The 21,234-nt window shown below is 44.7% G+C and overlaps 1 protein-coding gene across 2 annotated transcripts in view; it reads right to left on the bottom strand.

The window, feature by feature from the left end:
- GLRA2 (glycine receptor alpha 2) overlaps positions 1–21,234 on the bottom strand; it is a 168,312-nt gene that overhangs the window by 82,902 nt on the left and 64,176 nt on the right. For both annotated transcript variants that reach the window (XM_066598537.1, XM_066598538.1), the window contains exon 7: positions 16,098–16,312. In XM_066598537.1, the coding sequence (XP_066454634.1) occupies positions 16,098–16,312 (215 nt within the window). The remainder of the gene's footprint in view (positions 1–16,097; positions 16,313–21,234) is intronic.

The raw sequence follows: 21,234 nt of genomic DNA, 5'->3' as shown, positions 1-21,234 counted from the left end.
GAGGTGACGCCCCCAGCATCTGATTGGCTGTTTCACACTGTCCGGTTCAAAGTCATGTTCCCGCTGCTCTCCCATCCCCAGCTGGCGTCTGTGATGTGTCGTGCACACACTGTAACTCGCCCCGTACATAGGCTGTCCCCGCTAGCTTGCTTGTCGCCGCTGCCCTGCCATCTGTGGGTCTGGGATGTGATGTTGAGTCCGGACCCCGCTTTGGTTTGTGTCCCGACCCTGCTGCCAATCGCCTTACTCTGGCTTATCATATGACAGCGCCGAACGGGTGTTCACTCACAGGAGCGAAGCAGCGGAAGACATCGCCGATGGGCGGTGGAGAGGGAACACTGCACCACATCTACTATCAGGGCAGCAGACCCCGCTGGTGGTGAGTCTGGGAGTGTCAGCACCGGAGTACTTAGGTGGCTATAGTGTCTGCGCTGCAGACACACGACCGCAGACATTTACCTGCACAATGGCAACAGCGGCCTCCAGAGAGACGGAGTTAGCAGGCCAGCGTTCCAGTCAATCAAAAGGTGGGGGCGTCACCTCCTTGTCAAGTCTGCTGTTAGACAGTACCCTGCGGCGCTGCCGCCGTGGACCGGCAAAGGAACCCCAACGGCCTGGGCCTGGTCCGCGGTTGGGGACCCCTGCTGTAGAGGACTGCGTACAGAAAAATTAGGTTGACGATAGATAGTTATGGCAGACTGTCGAATGGTGCCAAGTTGTGTGAAGAGCGCAGGGCCTGTGGTCTGCTTAATCCACAGTTGACAGGAACACAGAATAGAAAGAGATGCCATAATTTGGGGATAGGAGGCCCTGGCAATGAAGATGGCCAGCTTTCTTCACACTTGCACTGGGTTCCATTCTGTTGGCATTTTGCTGTTTTTGTTGCTAAGACTATCACAACCCACAGATCTATTCTGGCTAAGAAAAATATCCGCAACTGGACAGAATTGGTTAAAACGTTTCTTAGTGCAGTTCCACTTTAAGATTAAGTACCGAAGTTACTTCAGGTGTGATTTAGCTTTGCTATGCATGAGTTTAAAGGGGGTTTATGGTTAATCTTTTCCTAAGTCCTAAACAAAGGATCTATTTTTTTTTTCTTACATTGTTAAGAACAGCAACAGCATTGATTTGCAAATCCACTTAATTCAGAATGCTCATTTTTAGCGAAAGACTTCTGCAAAGGAAGCTATTAAGGAGTCAAGTTAGGTCCAAGTCCCCTGGTGTTTAGAATGCAGGCGTACTGTACTTGGAAGGCTGACAAATTGCAGCTGTTTCTACAGATTGGGATGTAATTATCTGCTGTCGATGGTTTAATAATTCCTTTGTTGGGAACATTTTCTGCACTGACAATAAAACACGTCATAATGAACTTAGGAGACCTTAAACAGCTAATGAGGATGCATGAAAATGGTGGAGAACAACCAACCCTCTGGGATGTACATGACCTCAAGCGAAAGAGTTTGTCTAGTTTAGAAAACTCATTTTCAAAACCCCATTAGGGCACTCTGAGAATACCTCCATTAAGAGCCTGCATCAATAATGGCTAAGAACCCCTGTCCTTCTCTGGAAAACCCAGACCTTGCATTGCACACATAGCTCATGTATTTTAATGGGCGTCATGTAATTCTTCACTACCCTGTTGGTGGCCTGCAAAAAAACTATTGATCACTGCAAGTCCTAGCACTGAGGCGCCCTGTGATCAGTTTATGTTCACATGACCCTTCTAACAAATCAGCATTGCCCAGAGTGACTAACCCTTTTAAAAATGGTCCTTATCAAGCAATACAAACCCAAGTGCACTTCCCTTCTGCCCCTTACTGGGGTCGAATAACCACTTATGAATAAAACATTTGCACGTTTACAACTTTTTTTAAAAAGAAGCAAAATCTTACAGGGTTATAGTTTAGTTTATCACTATTTCTGGGATGCCTTGTGTGCACAGCTTTCTGCAGGTCATACTACCACATCTCCATGAGGTTAAGGTCAGCCATTCCAAAACACAAATTTTTCAGGCATCCTTTAGTTGATTACTTGTGTGCTTTGGGTCATCATCTTGTTGCATCATCTAATGTCTCTTTAGCTTAATTCATGGATGGATGTCCTTAAAGGGGTTCTGACATGAATAATATTTTTATGCTTTAGCAGCCATTGTTCCCTGGTGTGCCTAATGGACCCAGGGAACCCATGGTTTAATGGCTGCTAAAGCATAAAAAGATAATACTTACCTGTTCTTCTGTTGTTGTTGACATTGGGGGGTCATCTCCCGGCAGGCGCTGCTCCTCCTCTTCTGTCTGCACGAGCCGCGCCGGGATCGCGCGCATGCGCAGTGGAGAGGTGCCCTCTGACAGGAGTCAGGACAGGCTGCGTCTCCACTGCGCATGCGCAGCACTCCGGAGTTCAGCCGGACGGACGGGCCGCCCACAGCAAACACTGCTTGTGACGTGCTTGCTGTGGCGGTCCGTCCGTTGACCTCTGAAGTGCCTGACGGACGGACCAGAGCAGGAAGCGGTCTTTTTGACCGCTCCTGCTCTGCTTTAAAGGCACAGAAGAAGATGCCGGCTGGAGGGGACATGCCTGGCGATCGGGCCAGGCCAGGCAAGGTGAGTACAATTTTTTTTTTTTTGATGTCAGAACCCTTGTTGTCCTGTAATATGTTCTGATTCTACTTAGAATTCATTGTTCCTCCAGTGATCACAAGGCATCTAAACATTGAGGAGCAAAGTCCTAAATCAAGATATCCCCTCCATTATAGCCCAAAACTATGATGTCTCCTCCACATAGTCCCAAAGCATGATGCCCACTCCACTATAGCCCTAAACCATGATGCCGCTCAGCCATAGCTTCAAACCTTGATATCCCCTCCACCATAACCCCATAGCATGATGTATACTCCACTATATAGCCCTAAACCATGATGCACCCTCTACTATAAATTACAATCATGCTGCCCACTCCGCCACAGCTTCAAACCATCTTGCCCCCTTCACTAGGCTTCACAGTTGTAGTGAGGTTTTGGTGTTGTCCTGCAGTATTCTTCTTCCTTCGAACATAGCAATGTGCATTTCTGCAAAAAGTTTAAACGTTTGTGTCATCCATGCATAGAAAATTTTGCTAGAAACATTGTGGTACATTAAGCTGATCTTGGGAAAACTTGAGATGGGTCGCAATGGTTTTAAAGTCCAATCAGACCACATTTTATTACTAATCAATGGAGAAATCTAGGTGGTTCCACAGTGTTGACTCGCTCCTTATTGTAACTGGATTACAGTCAAGTTTGCATTTTTGTCTGACGGTATACACAGCAAGAAGATGGACAGCATCAGGTCATCTTAAAGGATTGTAGGATAACTCATTATTATATAATAGGCAGAAGTCATAAGATTGAGGGAAAAAGTCGGATATCCATAACCATGAAGACCATAGCGTAATATTAATATGGGTGAAAGATGCAAAAAGGATAGAAATCTGTTACCAATAGATTGTAGCTACAGAAAAAAACAGAGAGAAGATTCACCGGGACCCAATTATATCCCACCTGGAGGAACACGTACATTCTGTAAGGAGACATCATATTCAATGGCACTTTGTTATTGGGAGAACAGTGGTGTAGATGATCAATGTCTCTAGCTTCAGTAAATGAAGACAAGACACCTCGGTATTCTGAAGAAATCCTACAGTTGAAATCCTCTTTTTTGATGGAGCTCCCGCACCCACGTTATGAATCAGAACTATAATATGGCACCCATGGAAGTCTATAGGGTCCTCCTGTAACTCCATGTACCTTATATTCCATATGAGGCACACTCCATCGGACACTGTATTATAGGTGAATTTTAGGAGAACATCTCCATAATATAGTGCATACTGAGGCACCATAAAGCTGCACACCTATGGCTCACAAGTATGGAATAGGTGCTTTGTGTATTTACCGACAGGCACCCTGCATGAGGGTGTATGGTGGGACATTCCTTGAGAAAAGTGGCATCGGTCACTTTGGAATCACTTTACAACACCAGATGGAAACAGAGGTAGACAATGCACTTTGACATTTGCCTGTTACGGTAAACTACCCTGGATATGCCTGCCCGGGTTGCCCTGCATCTACCCACAACCCCTGTCCCTGCTTACTTGTCTCCACTCCTGGCTAACCCCAGGCAGGCAACTGGGCGGCGGTCCCTACGCTATCTAGGGACCGAGAAGGAACGCTGGCGTACCTTGATGAAATGGGTAGAATACACAGGAAAGGCAGATGATAAATGCCAACATGAAACAATACTGATAGTACCGAGGCAGATGGAACAACCTGGCAGATGGTAACAAAAATAGCAGACAAGCTGACAGAGGCAGGAGACCTACAGATGCAGACTAGCTAGCAACCTGAGGGAAACCAATAACTGGCAGTGATTTCAGTCACTGCCAGACTTTTAAACAGAAGCCTCCACCCAGAGGCGGAGAGAGGGAGACAGTCAACTCCCCATAGCACATCAAAAGGGAGCTCGTGCATGGCAGCTGCACTTCCAGGTGCGCACGCATGGCACCGCCAGGGCTACCAGGCGCGCGCGCCATGAGCCACCAGCACCATGCCAGCCAGTCACCCCCGGCAGCCGAACCACAAGCCGGGGGGACGCGCCCCGACCGCGGAACTCAGCACACCGCCGCCTCGGGAGGAGCCACAACCGCCGCATGGTAACATTGCCGCTGTGCAGGATATCTTTGTGTAAATGACCTTTTATATAATTCAGGTTTTTATATTACACTTATTTTTTTAACAATTTTTTGGTGATTTTTGAAACATTTTTTATCTTTATTTTGGAAAATAAAATCCTAAAATCCTGCAGTTCTCCCACTGACCACTAAGCCTAATAATAGTCCGACACTTCCTGTTTTATAGAGAAAACTTCTCAGCAGTCCTCGCACTATCATCACAGGCAGGATTATAATGAGAGGAGACTCCTGTATTTAGATTACACAGGATTCACCATTCACACTAGGTGATGCTCATAACTTGCCTCGTCCCCTCTCTGCACAAATGAAGTCTATAGAAGATGGTCAAGCTCATTTCTATCCCTCCTTGAACTGGTCACAAAGCATGCATATAACTCTCTTCCATAGAACTCAACAGTTGATGATCACAGCTCACCTCCTCCCCTTCCTTCACAGATCACAGAGCATAACTGTAGTGGCCCAAAACATTGGAGCCCCTCCATAATAGTGTGTATGCATTTGTCCACTGTAATGTCAGTGTCTTCTGTGTTGCATGATTGATGTGTATTGCATAGCTGCAGCACTGTAAGGGTTAACTGTCTGGTATGTTAGATGTCTGTCTGGAAATGTATTCTTTTATGTTGTGAGTTGGTGGTCACCTGACCAGGCTTGATATATGTGATTGCAAAGTGTGTGCAAAAGAGTTCTATTATGGGCTTGCAAGAGAAAGGAGTGCTGGGAGTTCTGCAAGGGAGCCACACAGGCACCTTCAGCCGTGTGTGGCCCAGAATGGAAGAGGCTGAGAGATAACCAAAGTCTACCCTGGGCCGACTTCACCCAGGAGATTTCAGTGTTGCCCTTGGACAGAGAGAGAGAGAATTAAGAGCCGCCATGCAGTGCACCTTTCCCTAAATGTGAGTGTTGACCAGTATAGAGTTGAAGAGAAGGAAGAGTGTTGCCGGGATCAGGACCCATAGAAAACAGGACTGTGGTTTCTCCTGTCCACCCGTGAATCCTCCCTGTCACACCGTGAGTTTTGCACTGTTTTACTGCTGCCGTGTATTCTTGGATTGTAATCAAGTTGCTTCAAGTAAACGAGCTTCACCGACCGTTCCTGGTTTGGCTCAGAAAGTTAAATACCTGTGTGTGGACTCTTTATTACCAACAACTGGATTCACCACAGAGGATGGAATGGTGGCGTCACGCGTGACACAAAGAACTAAAGTAAATCATCATTGGGTTCCCTTGTTTAATAGCCTGTCCTTGGCCCCTTGGATGGGTCACCGGTTACCCTTCAAGTGGGAGACGGTAGAGCCACCGTGACAGGGCCTAGACTCTACCCCGCTGTCTCCTAGGGTAGGGCCCGCACCTCGGATGCTGAATAACCACCACACTATAGAAGTCTAGAGGTTATGATCACAGTTCTCCTCCCTCTCCCTGCATGGGTCACAAACCACACACCCCAACCTACTTCCAAACAATTCAATAGGTGATGGCCACTGCTCACCTCCTCCCCCTCCCTGTACAATGATAATTCAGCTAATGTTACAATTTATTGCTAGTCAATTGAATAGTAAAAGTACAGGCTATATCCTAGGTGGGCAATGATAACAATAAAGTTTCAGTGGATGGACTACTGTTGGCTTTATTGTTGACCATTTTTGTGGTTGGGGACAGTTTTATGAGGCCACATAGTGATCATCTTGGAATGACACCACCACAGCTGGTCAAATGAGAACACTCCTTCTCTTTGATTCTCATCAGCAACTAAATGCTTTGCATATGGCTTCCACACAGCTGTGATGTCATCGTAAAAGTCAGTGATACAGTGATATCATAAGTGCTAATTATCATAAACTAAAGACTGTTTGCAGTGATAGAGTCAAAACTTCTTATACGGCTTTATGACTCTTGACAGGCCATATGCTTTCATCAACAAATCGCGTAGCTTTGAGCTCCTCATGTTTCCTGATTCCACGGTGCATAAATCCCACATTTACTACAGATTCAATCTGATTACTTATATTCCACCGATATCCCCAGGTATAAGATGCAGCTAATTACTAACCCGATACATTGCATTATCTACCAGATAAACACATTGCCTGTCTGCCACAGCTATCTGGTGATGAGGGAAGTGAGACAATTAGAGGGCCGTCATCTGCTTTCTTTACTTATCAGGTTTTCTTTTTTTCATCCTATAATTAACCCTTTGCAATCCAATTTTGGATTCAGCGTTTCCTAGGGGTTTTTTCTCTTTCTGCCATTATACAATGGCGCCATCTGCTGGCTAGAGCCAGTACTGCAGTATGGGACATGCTGGAGAGGCCCCTTACAACAGAGCGTCCAGTAATATACAGTAAGAATACCCTGCCGGACGTCTTCAAACATCGGAGCTGTACAGCCTTCAATCAGAATGTCTTCAGATGTCAGACAGTGGATTGGAAAGGGTTAACATTGTCTACAATATAACTTTAGGTTGGTTCTCCAATTTTGGCTGTTTTGCACCCGTGGTGCAATTTTCAGTGATTATGGCAAAATCACAGCTAGATATCGAGTTTTATATACAATTTCGATCACCTAATCCAGCAGTGCAGACAAGGACATGGACTGCTGAGAGCCATCCTCTTTGATTTCGAAACGCAGCCACAGAAGCTGAAAAAAAAAGGAATACTCAACACGCAGGCGCCGTCCGGGTCCTTGCGCTGCTCTCCGGCGTTCCTGCAGGCTTCGGTGAAATTGTCAGCCTCCTCCAGCAAGAGATTGGTCTGATCGGTTCTCGAGCGCTGGCTCGGCCAATCAGAGCCAGCGCTCGATACACCAATCACAGACATTTAAAACGCTGGTAATTTCACCGATGCCTGCAGGAACACCGGAGAGCAGCGGCAGGAACCCGTACGGTGCCTGCTAGGTGGGTATTTGTTTTTTTTTTCACATAGTGTAGCTTGGGCATTTAGCGCTGTCATAAACGCGTCACCAAGTTGTGTTTTTAGCAGCGCTGAAAACTCTGCCCATTCATTTCAAGGGGCGATGCACAGCGTTCGAAAATGCTGAAACGCCCAAAAATAGAACATGCACCGCTCGAAAATCGCGGCACTGAAACGAGCCATGATCGAGCGTCTGTCTGCGCCTGTGTGAGCGTTCCCATTGACAACTGCACGCTAAGCGTGGTAAAAAGCGCCTGTGTGAGGGGGGCCTAACGCCCGCATTTATCAGTGTGTTTTTTCATGTTTGCTATAGATGCTGGGCGAGCCCTTGATGTAATGCCAGTGTGGCGCACTGTGGTAATACAGTGCAATCCACCGCTTTTCCAGTAGGGGTTGTAAGTGCGCCACACCTTACAGGAGTATGGTAATTCTCAGGAAGAGCTCCTTGTTATGTCAGAGGCTCCGTCCTGAGTGGAGGCGCTGAGAACAACTCATTTACACACCCATTCTTCCACTCAGTGAAGGTGCCAGGTCTCTGTGTCCCATACAGGTTAGCGCCAGGGACTGTTGGGGAGGATTAGTATTCATACCCCTCCCCCAACCGGGGTTACACAAGTAACTGTGAAGATCTTCCTCTATAGAGGAACTGCATCATTAGACTACAAGAGGGTGTCACGGAAAGAACATGGAGTGCAAGTCACTTTTACCATAGCCCTTTGGACGTTTTTAACATTGCCCTCCGTACAGATCTATCTTTACACCATCTGCACAATTTTAACTTTTTCACTGTGCACACTTTATTTTTGCCCGTTGTGCACTTTTATCTGTCTCTTCTGCACACATCTACCATTGCCCTCTGTACACTTTAATTTTTACCTTATGCACACTTTTACCGTCACCCTCGGCACACTTTTACCGTCGCCCTCGGCACACTTTTACCGTCGCCCTCGGCACACTTTCACCGTCGCCCTCGGAACACTTTTACCATCTCCCTTTACACTCTGTACACTTTGCCCTTTGCACACTTTTATCTTTCCACTCTGCACACTTTTACCATCACCCTCTGCACACTTTTACCGTCGCCCTCGGAACACTTTTACCGTCGCCCTCGGAACACTTTTACCGTCGCCTTCGGCACACTTTTACCCTCTCCCTTTACACACTTTACCTTTACCCTCTGCACACTTTTATGCTTGCCCTGAGCACACTTTTAGATAACCCTCTACACTTTGCCCTCTGCGCACTTTTACGTTTGCCCAGAGCACACTTTTACCATCACCATCCATGTTTGCCCTCTGCACACTTTTACCATCTCCCTGTACACACTTTTATAATCTCCTTCTGCACACTTTTACGTTTCCCCAGAACACACATTTTTGCCTTCACCCTCTACGTTTGCCCTCTGCACACTTTTACCGTCGCCCTCTACACACTTTTATCATCTCCCTCTGCGCACTTTTTCTATCGCCTTCTGCGCATTGTTTCCTTTGGCTGCTGCACACTTTTACCTTCACTCTCTGCACACTTTTGTCATCTGCTCAATTTATAGTTCAGCATTTGAAGATTTTGCAAGCAGCGCACGGGAATCTTCTTGTTAAAATAGTTACATCCAGGGGCATAACTATAGAGCGTGCAGGGGATGCGGTTGCACCCGGGCCCAGGAGCCTTAGGGGGCCCATAAGGCCTCTCTTCTCCATATAGGGAGCCCAGTACTATCAATAAAGCATTATAGTTGGGGGCCCTGTTACAGGTTTTGCATTGGGGCCCAGAAGCTTCAAGCTATGTCTCTGTGCAGCATGGTTTAGGTATGGGTACGGGTACAGATACAGATAGAGGGGGGGCCCCAGCTCACGTTTTGCATCAGGGCCCCTGAGCCTTTAGTTACGCTCCTGGTTACATCCGTTGATGCATCTTTATTATGTCTTAAAAAGCTACGTTTCGGCCCGCATCTGGCCTTTTCCAAGCTTGTAAAGTCTTGTGTTTTCCAACATGAAGGCCATTTTTCCTTACATGCCCAATCTTCTACTGCTATCCTAGTGGATGGTGTCTGCTCTAGTATCATACATACACCAGTAACAGGGGAGTACACCTCATGGTGAATTCATATAGGAATGCCACCCTGAATGTGACACATTATCGTGTAGAAGCCCTGTATATAGCGCATTAGTACAACCGGCCTGTTGTATAACTTCCAGCGTCCTCTTCTCTCATCGTGTTCTTATCTCTTTTGTATCTCACTATATTTCCAAGTGAAAAACCTCAAGAACAGAAGCGGCAGAATATCTCAGAATATTATATTAACCCTTGCCTGTGTGACGGGATTGATGGATGAGGTATACAAGTGATGAGATTAGTTTGGAGATATTGTCTTATTGGTGCATTACTAATCTGATAGGACCAGTTTCCATGACAACTGACTTTGGTTGAGAAACGAAATATCTAAAAAAAGATGCGGCAGGTATCCTCGTCTGTGCGCTTTCCCACTTTTATTTTTTTTCACCTATACGAGTCATATCCTGAAGTTATTCTCACCGCGAGTCGGAGGAGCTTTTGATATATGCATTATCTGTATGATATCTTCTATTACTATCTGACAACAGGATTCAAATATAGAAAGAGAAGGAAAGGTAAGAGATACCGGGAGTAGAAGACAGTGGGGGAGGGTGGGTAGAAGACACTGGGGGGAGGTAGAAGACACTGGGGGGTAGAAGATATTGGGGGTTAGAATACATTGGGGGGGTAAAAGGCTAAGGGTAAAAGACACTGGGTGGGTAGAAAATACCAGGGCAGAACACACTGAGAGGTAAAAGACACTATGGGGAGTAGGGGTAGAAGATATTGGGGGTTAGAATACATTGGGGGGGTAAAAGGCTAAGGGTAAAAGACACTGGGTGGGTAGAAAACACCAGGGCAGAACACACTGAGAGGTAAAAGACACTATGGGGAGTAGGGGTAGAAGACACTGGAAGGTAGAAGACACTAGGGGGCAGAAGACACTGGTAGTGAAAGACACTCGAGGATAGAAGACACTAGGGTCAGAAGATATTGGGGGCAGATGACACCCAGAAGGGGGGGGGGCCTGGGGTAGAAGACACTGGAAGGTAAAAGACTGGGGTTAAAACACACTGGGGAGTAGAAGATACTGGAAAACACTTGTTGTAGAAGACACTAGAGAATATAAGACACTAGGGACAGAAGATATTGGGGGCAGAAGACACTGGGAGGTAAAAGACACTGAGACAAAAAAGACACTGGGGGCAGAAGACGTCCAGAAGGGGGGGCTGGGGTAGAAGACACTGGAAGGTAAAAGACTGGGGGTAAAACACACTGGGGAGTAGGAGATACTGGAAAACACTTGTTGTGGAAGACACACGAGGATAGAAGGCACTAGGGTAGAAGATATCAGTGGTAGAAGACAGTTGTGGAGGTAGAAGATACTGGTGGAGGTAAAAGACCCCGGGGGGGGGGGGGGGAGCAGAAAACACCAGGGCAGAACACACTGAGAGGTAATAGACACTGGGACAGAAGAGACACTGGGGACAGAAGACACGAGAGGGTAAAAGACACTATGGGGAATGGGGGTAGAAGACACTGGAAGGTAGAAGACACTAGGGGACAGAAGACACTGGTAGTGAAAGACACTTGAGGATAGAAGACACTAGGGGCAGAAGATATTGGGGCAGAAGACACTGGGAGGTAAAAGACACTGAGAAAATAAATACACTGGGGGCAGAAGACACCCGGAAGGGGGGGCGGGGGTAGAAGACACTGGAAGGTAAAAGACTGGGGGTAAAACACACTGGGGAGCAGAAGATACTGGAAAACACTAGTTGTGGAAGACACTCGAGGATAGAAGGCACTAAGGCAGAAGATATCAGTGGTAGAAGACACTGGTGAAGGTAGAAGATACTGGTGAAGGTAAAAGACATTGGGGGGCGCAGAAAAGACTGGTGGTAGAAGATACTGGAGGATAGAAGACATTTGAGGACAGAAGACATCAGGGGCAGGTGACATTGCAGGCTGTAAACAAACGCATCGCAATGGTTCATACTGAATGATAAATGTGGTACACTAGCTAGACAAGTAGACATGTCCATCTAACACTGCATGCCCTATTGGTTGGCTTACTTTGTGCCAATATTATGTGCATGTTGTAACATTCCAAGCCACAACCCATTGTCTTATGGGACACAAAACATGCCTAAAACATACAACAAATGTGCACAGCATATAAACCATTTTTTGTGCAAATTGATCCCGGATTCTGCCAGATTCCCCTTAGTAAGTGTCCACCGCTGTGCTGTACTTATGAAAATAACTCTTCAACTCAAAGGACTAAGATCAAGTTGTAAGAACTTTACTGTAGTAGACTGCAAAAAGCGTAATGTCTGCACAAAACCTGAGCAAAGTACTTCTCCACCAAAAGGAAGACAACCTGATACAAGGATACTTGTAAGTAACTACTCCCATGTAAACCGCGAACCATCAGTCAAACCACCGACACCTATTGTAAGCTTTGAAGTTGTTACTCCTCTTGAGTCAGGGTCGAGTTTGGGTTGGCTGGATAGAAAGGTTTGTATTTTCAACAGAAACAACTTTTTTGCAATTTTAAGCCTTTTTGGGTTGCCTAATTTTGATAAACCCTTTTCAAATCTTCTTTCAGAGCATATGGATGTCATGCAGATGGTCAACGCTCAGGATCCTCCATTATGAGTCAGAGAAGAGAGCAGCTAACACGTAGCGTCACTCCATCTGCTGTATTACAGGACATTAGTCTTAGTTACTTGATGGAAAGGTCGCCACATTATCAAGATCAGCAGAAATGTGACCTTAATATATCATGGATGACTAAGCCTTGAGTTGCATTAGTTTCAGGAGGATGTGTGCTACAGTTCATAGTCAGGTTGGGAATCTCTCCTTTGGAGTCACAGAATCAGCTTTGGGGTGCATTTACATGGGTGAGTGCAATATCTATATTGCAATTGCAATGGGCTTCACGTTATACTTGCATCGCTGCAATTGCAATTTTTATGCAGTGAAATTCGCCATTATTTCCTATGGGAGCAAAAAACGTATCGCAATGCACTCCCATGAAGCTCGTATATACATGCGGGTGCGATGCCATTTTTTTAATGCTCCCATAGGAAAGAATGGGCGATTTTTTTAAGAGAATTGCTTAAAAATAGGACATACTGCAATTTTTCTCTGGCATCGATTCTTCTCGCAGCGATGCAAGAGAAACATCGCATATGTAAATGCACCTATTAAAAACAATGGGTTCTTTCCCCATGCAATTTCTGTGAATCTTGCAACGCACAGAAATTATGTGGGAAAATCACCTGTGTAAATGCACCCTTAGGGCTTCTACCCACTAGTGTTTTAACGCTGAGATATCACTGCGTTTTTTTCAGTGGGACTTTCTAATGTTAAAATCGCATCACACAAAAATCGCAAGTTTGTGCTTTTGCGATTTTTGTGCGATGCAATTTTAACATTAGAAAGTCCCATTGAAAAAACGCAGCGATATCGCAGCGTTAAAAACGTGCTAGTGGGTAGAAGCCCTTAGGGTGCATTCAGATGAGCGCGTTTATGTGCGTACATTGGTGCGCACATAAACACACTTCTATTAGAACCATTGGTTCCCTATGGTGTGTTCACATGTCAGTGTTTTACAGGCGTGCAAACACGCGCACCTGTAAAAGATAGGACATGCGTGCATCCCATAGGTCCGTGGTGCGTGTCACAGTACTGTCACAGTGTTCAGTGACAAGGGGACTCCCTGCAGGGAGTAAAGAATCCCCTGCCACAGCTGTCACAGTTGTGGCAGAGGATCGTGAAGCTGGTGACCGCATTAAAAGCAATAGGATGCCAGCACCCCCGAAGTAATTTTCAGGGAAGGCCTTTAAATATAAGCCCTTCCCTGAAAATCAATCCTAGTTATAATAAAAAATATTTTAAAAAAAACATACTTACCTTTCCACTGCTGCTGGGGCTCTGGCCCGTCTAGCCGCTTGAGTCCCGTCACTGTGATGAAGTTCTTTCAGCAGGCTGGGATTTAAAATCCCCGTCTGCTGGAAGGGCTGCGTCTGATTGGCTGAGCGCTCAGCCAATCACAGGCAGCGCTCAGCCATTCATTGAATGACAGCTGAGCACTGCCTGTGATTGGTCACAGTGCTCAGCCAATCACAGGCAGCGCTCAGCCATTCAATGAATTAAATGAATGGCTGAGCACCGCCTGTGACTGGCTGAGCACTCAGCCAATCAGACACAGCCCTTTCAGCAGGCGGGGATTTTAAATCCCCGCCTGCTGAAATAACTTTATTACAGTGCCAGGACCTAAGCGGCCAGATGTACCTGAGACCCGGCAGCAGCGGACAGGTGAGTATATATTTTTTATTTTTTACACCAGATAAGAATGATTTTCAGGGAAAGGGCTTATATTTAAAGCCCTTCCCTGAAAATCACTGCAGGGGTTGCAGGCAGACCATTGCTTTCAATGGGGCCGCCGGCAGCAGCCGTGGCCCTATTGAAAGCAATGCTGCACGGACCTGTGTTCATGCGTTTTGTGCGCGTACGTGGGTGCCACGGTTTTGTGCGCGCGTATATACACACCAGCACATGTTTGGGTGAATGAGCCCTTAGGGCTTAAACAAGTGAGCATGTTTTTATCCTGATATGCGGCCATGATTTCAGAGGTTTTGTTTTCACTATCGGGATTCTTGCCCATTAATTGTATGGCGAGAAAAGATAAGACTTGCCTTATTTTTCCCACAAGTAGTTAATACTACACATGGAAAAGATAGGGCAGGACTTATCTTCCCATTATTTTTTATTATATTCGCTATGGCGCAGAGATTGAACGGCTGGCAAACAAACGATCATAGCTGTGCATACAGCCATCTGAAGCCGCCTTTATGATGAACCTTTCTGAGCAGGCATGGGCTCTCCAGCACCCTGAGCCACAACACAACTAACTAATGGAACTAACCGAAACCATTGATTTCAATGATTTAGTTTTCACTATCGGGATTCTCGCACGTTAATACATTGTATGGGAAAAGATAGGGCAGGACCTAGCTTCTTTTTTCAATAGTCAAAAAAAACCAAACACTAGTTCATGTACAATACGCTCCGTAACGGCGAGTGTATTAGCGCACACACCCATGTGTTTAAGCCCTCACCCTGATGCAACCACTAAAGTGCATTGCCACCCAGTTTAATACATTTTACCTTCTATGTTGAATCGCACAGCAGTACATACTCTTGGAAGACCAAACCAATTCCCATAAGGTGTGATCATGCACAGATTTTGGCGCGGATTTTCTCCACGATGTGATCACACCCTCAAGGGGGATATTTATAAATCTCTATAGAGTTTATTGGAGACTAATTACAAATGGTATACAGTATGCAGAGCAAAGTCGATTGGCAAAGAGACCAGCAGGTATGGAGGGCAGAAGGTAAATACTTTTTACATAAACATTGCTCACTAGTGCCACTCAGGAGTTCACACCTCATTAGCATTATGCTTGTATTAGCACACAAAAATATGGAAACGTCTATGAAATGCATGGGATTTTAATCATTAGCAGTGAGCTTCCCTTTTGAGCCCTGCTTGACTGAGAGCTTTCCTGACAAATTTGTGTTTACTTCACCTCTTGCCCTGCTCTGGGTGATTTTGGGAGCAGCTGGTAACAGCAGCTCAGTGGCTCAAACCCCTGGCCAATGGGACCTTGCTGTTTGGGCAGATGTTCACTTCTGCCTGGCAGCATCTGTGTCATATTATCTCCGCTTAAGTTACATGGGATTATAAATTATATTTCAATAGAACATGTAGAGACCGATTTTAAGGCATGCATTTCGTACGTTGTTTCCATATTTTTGTCCACCCCTGTATAGCATTATTATAGTAATGTCAATGCATATCACCAGCTTGTAAGCGTCTGCAGCAAATACCGCATATACTGTAGCCATTACATTATGCACCAGGGAGATCAGATCAACACCTCTGATTAAGCAGACCTCCTATCCCTCTAATCAGCTGTGATATAAAGGGTGATGCCGTCTTCTCCACTCTATTATAAACTTGAAATGTGACATTTTAGGCTTTATTGTACCCAGAGGCGTAACTTTGAGCTTCTGGGCCCTGATGCAAAATTTGTAACAGGGCCCCCAACTATAATGCTGTACTCATAGTACTGGGTTACCTATATGGAGAAGAGAGGCCTTATGGGCCCCCTAAGGCTCCTGGGCCCGGGTGCAACTGCATCCCCTGCATCCTCTATAGTTACGCCCCTGATTGTACCCTCTCACATAGACTGAAGGAGGTCACTTAATAATGCGGTGGGAGAAGTTCGTACCAACAATTCCCTCTCACTATACTCAATGGCTGCATGCTCCAATCTTACAGCGGGTGAGTTCAATGGCACGAGCGTCCCCTAAGGCTGAAAGCCCACATTGTCTTACCTTTGGCAGGGAAGCTCTTGAGCCTGAGCTCTGGGTTGTCATTGTTAGGACAGTTGTAATTCCCAAAGCGACTCTGGCCGGAGCAGCATCCATATTAATCCAAAAGGAGACCCAGGATAAGATGACGATGAGTAAGCTGGGGATGTACATTTGTATCAGGTAATATCCCATCTGACGCTCCAGGTGAAACTTAACTTCAATGCATGTAAACTTTCCTAAAAAGAAATTAAATGGAGATACTCAGACATCACGAGAAGCTAAAGTGGTGCCAACTTTTTGAATGAAACTCTCACAATCCACGTGTCTCCATATGGTGCATATGTATCATACACTACTGTATTAAGGGGATTGGGCCAACATTCACAACTCTTTTCAATTGCCCTGGATCCTGTTCCCAACATCCCCCTAAAAAAGCTGGCTTGGTTGGGAGATGTTGCAGTCAGCCAGACATTTCCTCTGCAGAGGAATTGTATTAGTATAAGATGGCTATTCAAATGAATGGTCCTCCTGTAATAGAAGGACATCACAAGGTTTGTCAAAGTGGGAGCCACTCTTACAGAGTCATAGAGGGCAGTCCTAAATGGAGAACCCCAATCTATGACATTCATATGCCCTAATAGGATATATGAACAGTGCTTGCAATGTTGCCTCCTTAAAGGCTATGGAAACTTTTGTGCATTAATAATCAATACACACATATCTTCCTAAGTCCCTGCAGAAAAAAGGATGCACTTATCTGCTTTGTTTTGTTTTTTTTGCATTAAGTTTTCCTTGTCATGCATTTAGATAGCATCATATTTATTTTGCAGGCTTGTGGTTAATTTGTGGTTAGGTGGTGTTCACAGCACTGGTCAGCTGGTCTCTTTCATGAATGTGCACAAGCTCTGCTCTCCCTATGTTCTCTTCTTTCAGAGGCTGTGTAGCATAACCACACCCACTCAGTACTACACAGCTATCTCTCTGTTTATCTAATTTTCTGAGTAGCTGCTGGGCCGTTCCTCCTCACTGCTGATAAGAGCAGAAAATTCCCTCAGAGTGAATTACAGCCTTTTGTAATAGAAGTTTTTTCTGTTCTCTGTCCTCCTGATCCCCTTCCACCATTCCCCGCCACTTTCATATAACCCTCTGTGATAGCTCAGTGGAAAGGCAGTGAATGCAAGTTCACAAGAGGGGAGCAGGCTAGGGGAGGAGCTGAGAAACAACCCATCAATTTACTCTGACTGTCAGATTTTGCTAAGCTTTCGGTCCTCCAGCCTGCAGTGCCTTGAAAAACAGTACAAGCCCAGCAATCAAACAGTCAGAAATTTTTAATGAAAACCAATTATAAAAAGTTCAAAAACACATTGATTTAGAAAGCTAGTAGGGAAAAATAGCTCCGCAATTGTTATATGACATCCAATGGAATATCACACTTTTTTTCAAAAATCAAGGGCCCTCTAGGGTCCTATAGAAGTCTATAGGAGCTGAATTATGGGTCTATACAACTTGCATGCAAATTATATACCGTAAATCATGTAAAGTAAATATTCCACACTACATTATCCAGAGCTCATCTGGAATAAATCATTTTTTATGTATAAGTTAAGTAGGTCGGAAGCCATTTTATTTTTACACCAATCATTATCTGAACAATATCTGAAGCTGCTCAGTGATGGTGGTCCGGTCAGGTCAGTGATGGTGGTGAAATCAGTGCTGGTGATTAGGTCATTGATTGTAACGAGGTTAGTGATGGTAGTGAGATCAGTAATGATGGTCCGGTTTGTGGTGATAGTCAGGTCAGTGCTGGTGGTCAAGTGAGGTCAGTAGTGCTTGTCAAGTCACTAATGGTAGTCGAGTCAGTGCCGATGTTCGGGTTAGGGATGATAGTCATGTCAGGTCAGTGACGGTGGTCAGTTTAGGGATGGTGGCCAGGTCAGTGTTCAATGTCAATTCAGTGATGGTGGTGAAGCCAATGATGATGGTCAGGTCAGTGATGGCCGCTCAGTTTGAGGCAATGTGAATGCAGTTTATATGTTCTTTCTGTACTTGTGATTATTTCCTTTGGGTTCTTCAGTTCCCTTTGAGACTGATCGGTAATTGGCTTCCTATAAAATTGCCTCTGGTATAAGTATGAGAGATTCAATTATACTATATGATAGCAAACACCGATTACGATAGGGACTGATGAATGACCTCATTCTCCATACAGCTCTGACTGGGACATATATAGATTGGGTGGTTTATAACTAATTGGAGCGAACAGTATAAAATAATCCACCAGAGCATTAAAGGATTAGAAGAGAATGGTCAGTTTTTCCTGAATCAGCACCACACTTGTTCATTGGCTGAATCTAATAATAAAGCTTGGTCAAATTCATGTAAATAGGGCTAAGCTGCAGTACCAGTCACGGCCTGTGGACACTTGGGGCGCATATTTTTTTAGGGAAAAAAAAGGCCCCTTTCTCCTAATCTGATACTTTAGTCTCATGCACATTACACACCTCATTGTGACATAGTTTTTTTTCTTACATGGTTTGCAGGAAATCACAAGCATGCATTAAATCTAAACAGTGTAGATGCTTCTCTGGTTGTAGTGAAAACTAATTAGAAGTGACACAGGAATTCTTCCTCTCCTCTTCGAAGATATCTCTGTAAACCTTCCTTTATGGTGGATGTGAAGTTCTTACATTGCGACTTTCTTCTCTGCGTGTGACCCTCTTGTACTTGAGATCCACAGGAAATCGTCTCTAACGGTGACAGATGTGAGGATGACACATATGGCTGAATCTGCCACGTTTCATTATAAGACTGAACACAATGACACGACTCACGCAACTCGGAGACGTTCACGCTTATCTGGGAAATTATAGCTGTGGTTAAATGTATTCATTTGGAAACAGTCAGGAGCCTGCGCAATCATCGCTCCTCACCACAAATACAGTCTAATGAACTCCTAGCAGTCAGAAGAAGTCTTCAAGGAGTCTCCGGGGTATTAGTATTTTCTTCAAGGAATGATAGTGGTCTCTTTGATTTATTATGGAAGCATTTGAAGAAGACATGCAATATAGGCACAAGTGTACTCCGGGTAGATCACACAGCATAAGTATGCACGGAGAGTCCGCTATCTGATATTACAATACACCAGAGAACATTCTTATGACCTTCGGTGAACACAATGAAAGGAAGAGCGATATAAGATAGTGTATGATGCAGTCTCCCAACGCTTAAACAACATCTACATCCTAACAGCATTTCTTCTTAAGTCACTACAATCCTGGAGATCTGAGGCAGAACATCTCTCGTCTTACAGCTTAGACATAACGGAGTCTATTTTGGAGTAAGCTAAGGTAGAGATGTGCACAGGGTTGGGAATTTTCATTTTTGTCCATTCTTTAATTAGATTTTACTCTTAAATTGGAGAATTCCATCTATGTACAGTGCAAAGGACCACCTCTAGATGAAGACCACCTCTATAAGACTACCTCGATAAGACCACCACCTCTATTAAGAAGACCACCTCGATAAGATCAATTCTGTAAGAATGCCACCTCTATAAGAAGACCAGCTAAATAAGACTACCTTGATAAGATGACCACTTCTATAAGACCACTTCTATTAAGAAGACCACCTTGATAGGAAGACCAACTCTGTAAAAATACCACCTGTATATAAAGACCACATAAATAAGAAGATCATTTCTATAAGAAGATTATCTAAATAGGAAGACCACCTCTATAAGAAAACTACTTCTAGAAGAAGATAATCTAAATAAGAAGACCCTCCATATAAGAAAACCAGTGAAGGAAGATGAAGTTGTGCTGCCCCATCACGATCATGATCCTGTGTAATGAGGTGACTCCTGACCCTTTTTCTAGTGGCCCTTAGGTTACACAGCACAAGCTGAAAGGCGATCTCTACAAAACTACAGTATTTCAGGATTATTTTCTATACAGAGGGTAATGTTAAAAAATAATATGTAAAATATTTTACTTTGATGACAGAGGTGGTCAGTCATCCATTTACTTCTAGTTACATAGACCAGGGATTCAACTGTTTAGATACAGTGGTAGGGTAGCAAACAGGGCTGTTTTAAGGAAAGTCTAGTTGCAGCTTTGCATAGACATATTTTGACAACCCAAAAGGTCCTAGTCTGACAATCCATATACTATCAGCTTTCTCCTTAAACCAGCTTGTGTCCTTACTATTTTTCCTACAACCATAAGGGATCATACAGCACCATGATCTTCTGAGCTGGAGAACAATCAGTACCACCATTGTCTGAGGCAAAAAATAATCAGTGCCACCATAATCTGAGGTGGAGAACAATTAGTGCCACCATAATCTGAGCTGGAGAACAATTAGTGCTACTATCGTCTAAACTGGAGAACGTTTAGGGCTGCCATTCTCTGAGCTGGAAAACAATCAGTGCAACCATTGTCTAAGCTGGAGAACAGTCAGCCTTGCAATCTTCTAAACTGAAACAATCAGCACCACAATCTTCTGACCTGGAGAACAATCAGTGTCATCATTTGCTTGAGCTGGAGAACAATCAGCGCCACCATCATTTGAGCTGGAGAACAGTCAGTGCCACCATCATTTGACCTGGAGAACAATCAGCACTGCAATCTTCTGAACTGGAGAACAGTCAGCGCCACCATCGTCTGAGCTGAAGAACAATCAGCAACATAATCTTCAGAGCTGTTAGGTTTCCATTTTATAAATGGAACAAACAGTGCACTCCGTGAAGCTATATGTTCCATTTTAAAAAATCAATAGTGGTAAAAAGTGATCCCTTTTATTTCATTTTATTCCATCTCTCTGCTCCAAAAACCGAACATAGAGACGGAAACCCTGAGTGAAAACTAAATGCAGGTGTGAACTCACGCTCCGTTACATTTCTGAAACATCAAAGACAAACTGAAGGTTTGTCGGCTGATGATTCTTGGCTGATAGTCGACCTCCCAAAAATAAAAGAAATAAACATTCGCTAGGATTTATACGGAAAAGGAAATTTTCAGCACAGCCGATCAATGAATTCTGCTGTGTCTCTACTAGGATTGTAGCCTGGCTTCCTGTGGTCCTTTGCAGCTCGATCAATTGTAGCAATATAGCCAGTTTATGAGTGCTGAACACAGGAAACAAAGTGAACACTCGGCCC

This window comes from Eleutherodactylus coqui, chromosome 4, assembly GCF_035609145.1.
Source record: "Eleutherodactylus coqui strain aEleCoq1 chromosome 4, aEleCoq1.hap1, whole genome shotgun sequence".
NCBI classification, from domain to species: domain Eukaryota; kingdom Metazoa; phylum Chordata; class Amphibia; order Anura; family Eleutherodactylidae; genus Eleutherodactylus; species Eleutherodactylus coqui.
Note: the sequence above shows the minus strand (reverse complement) of the source record. Positions and strands in the feature narration are given on the sequence as shown.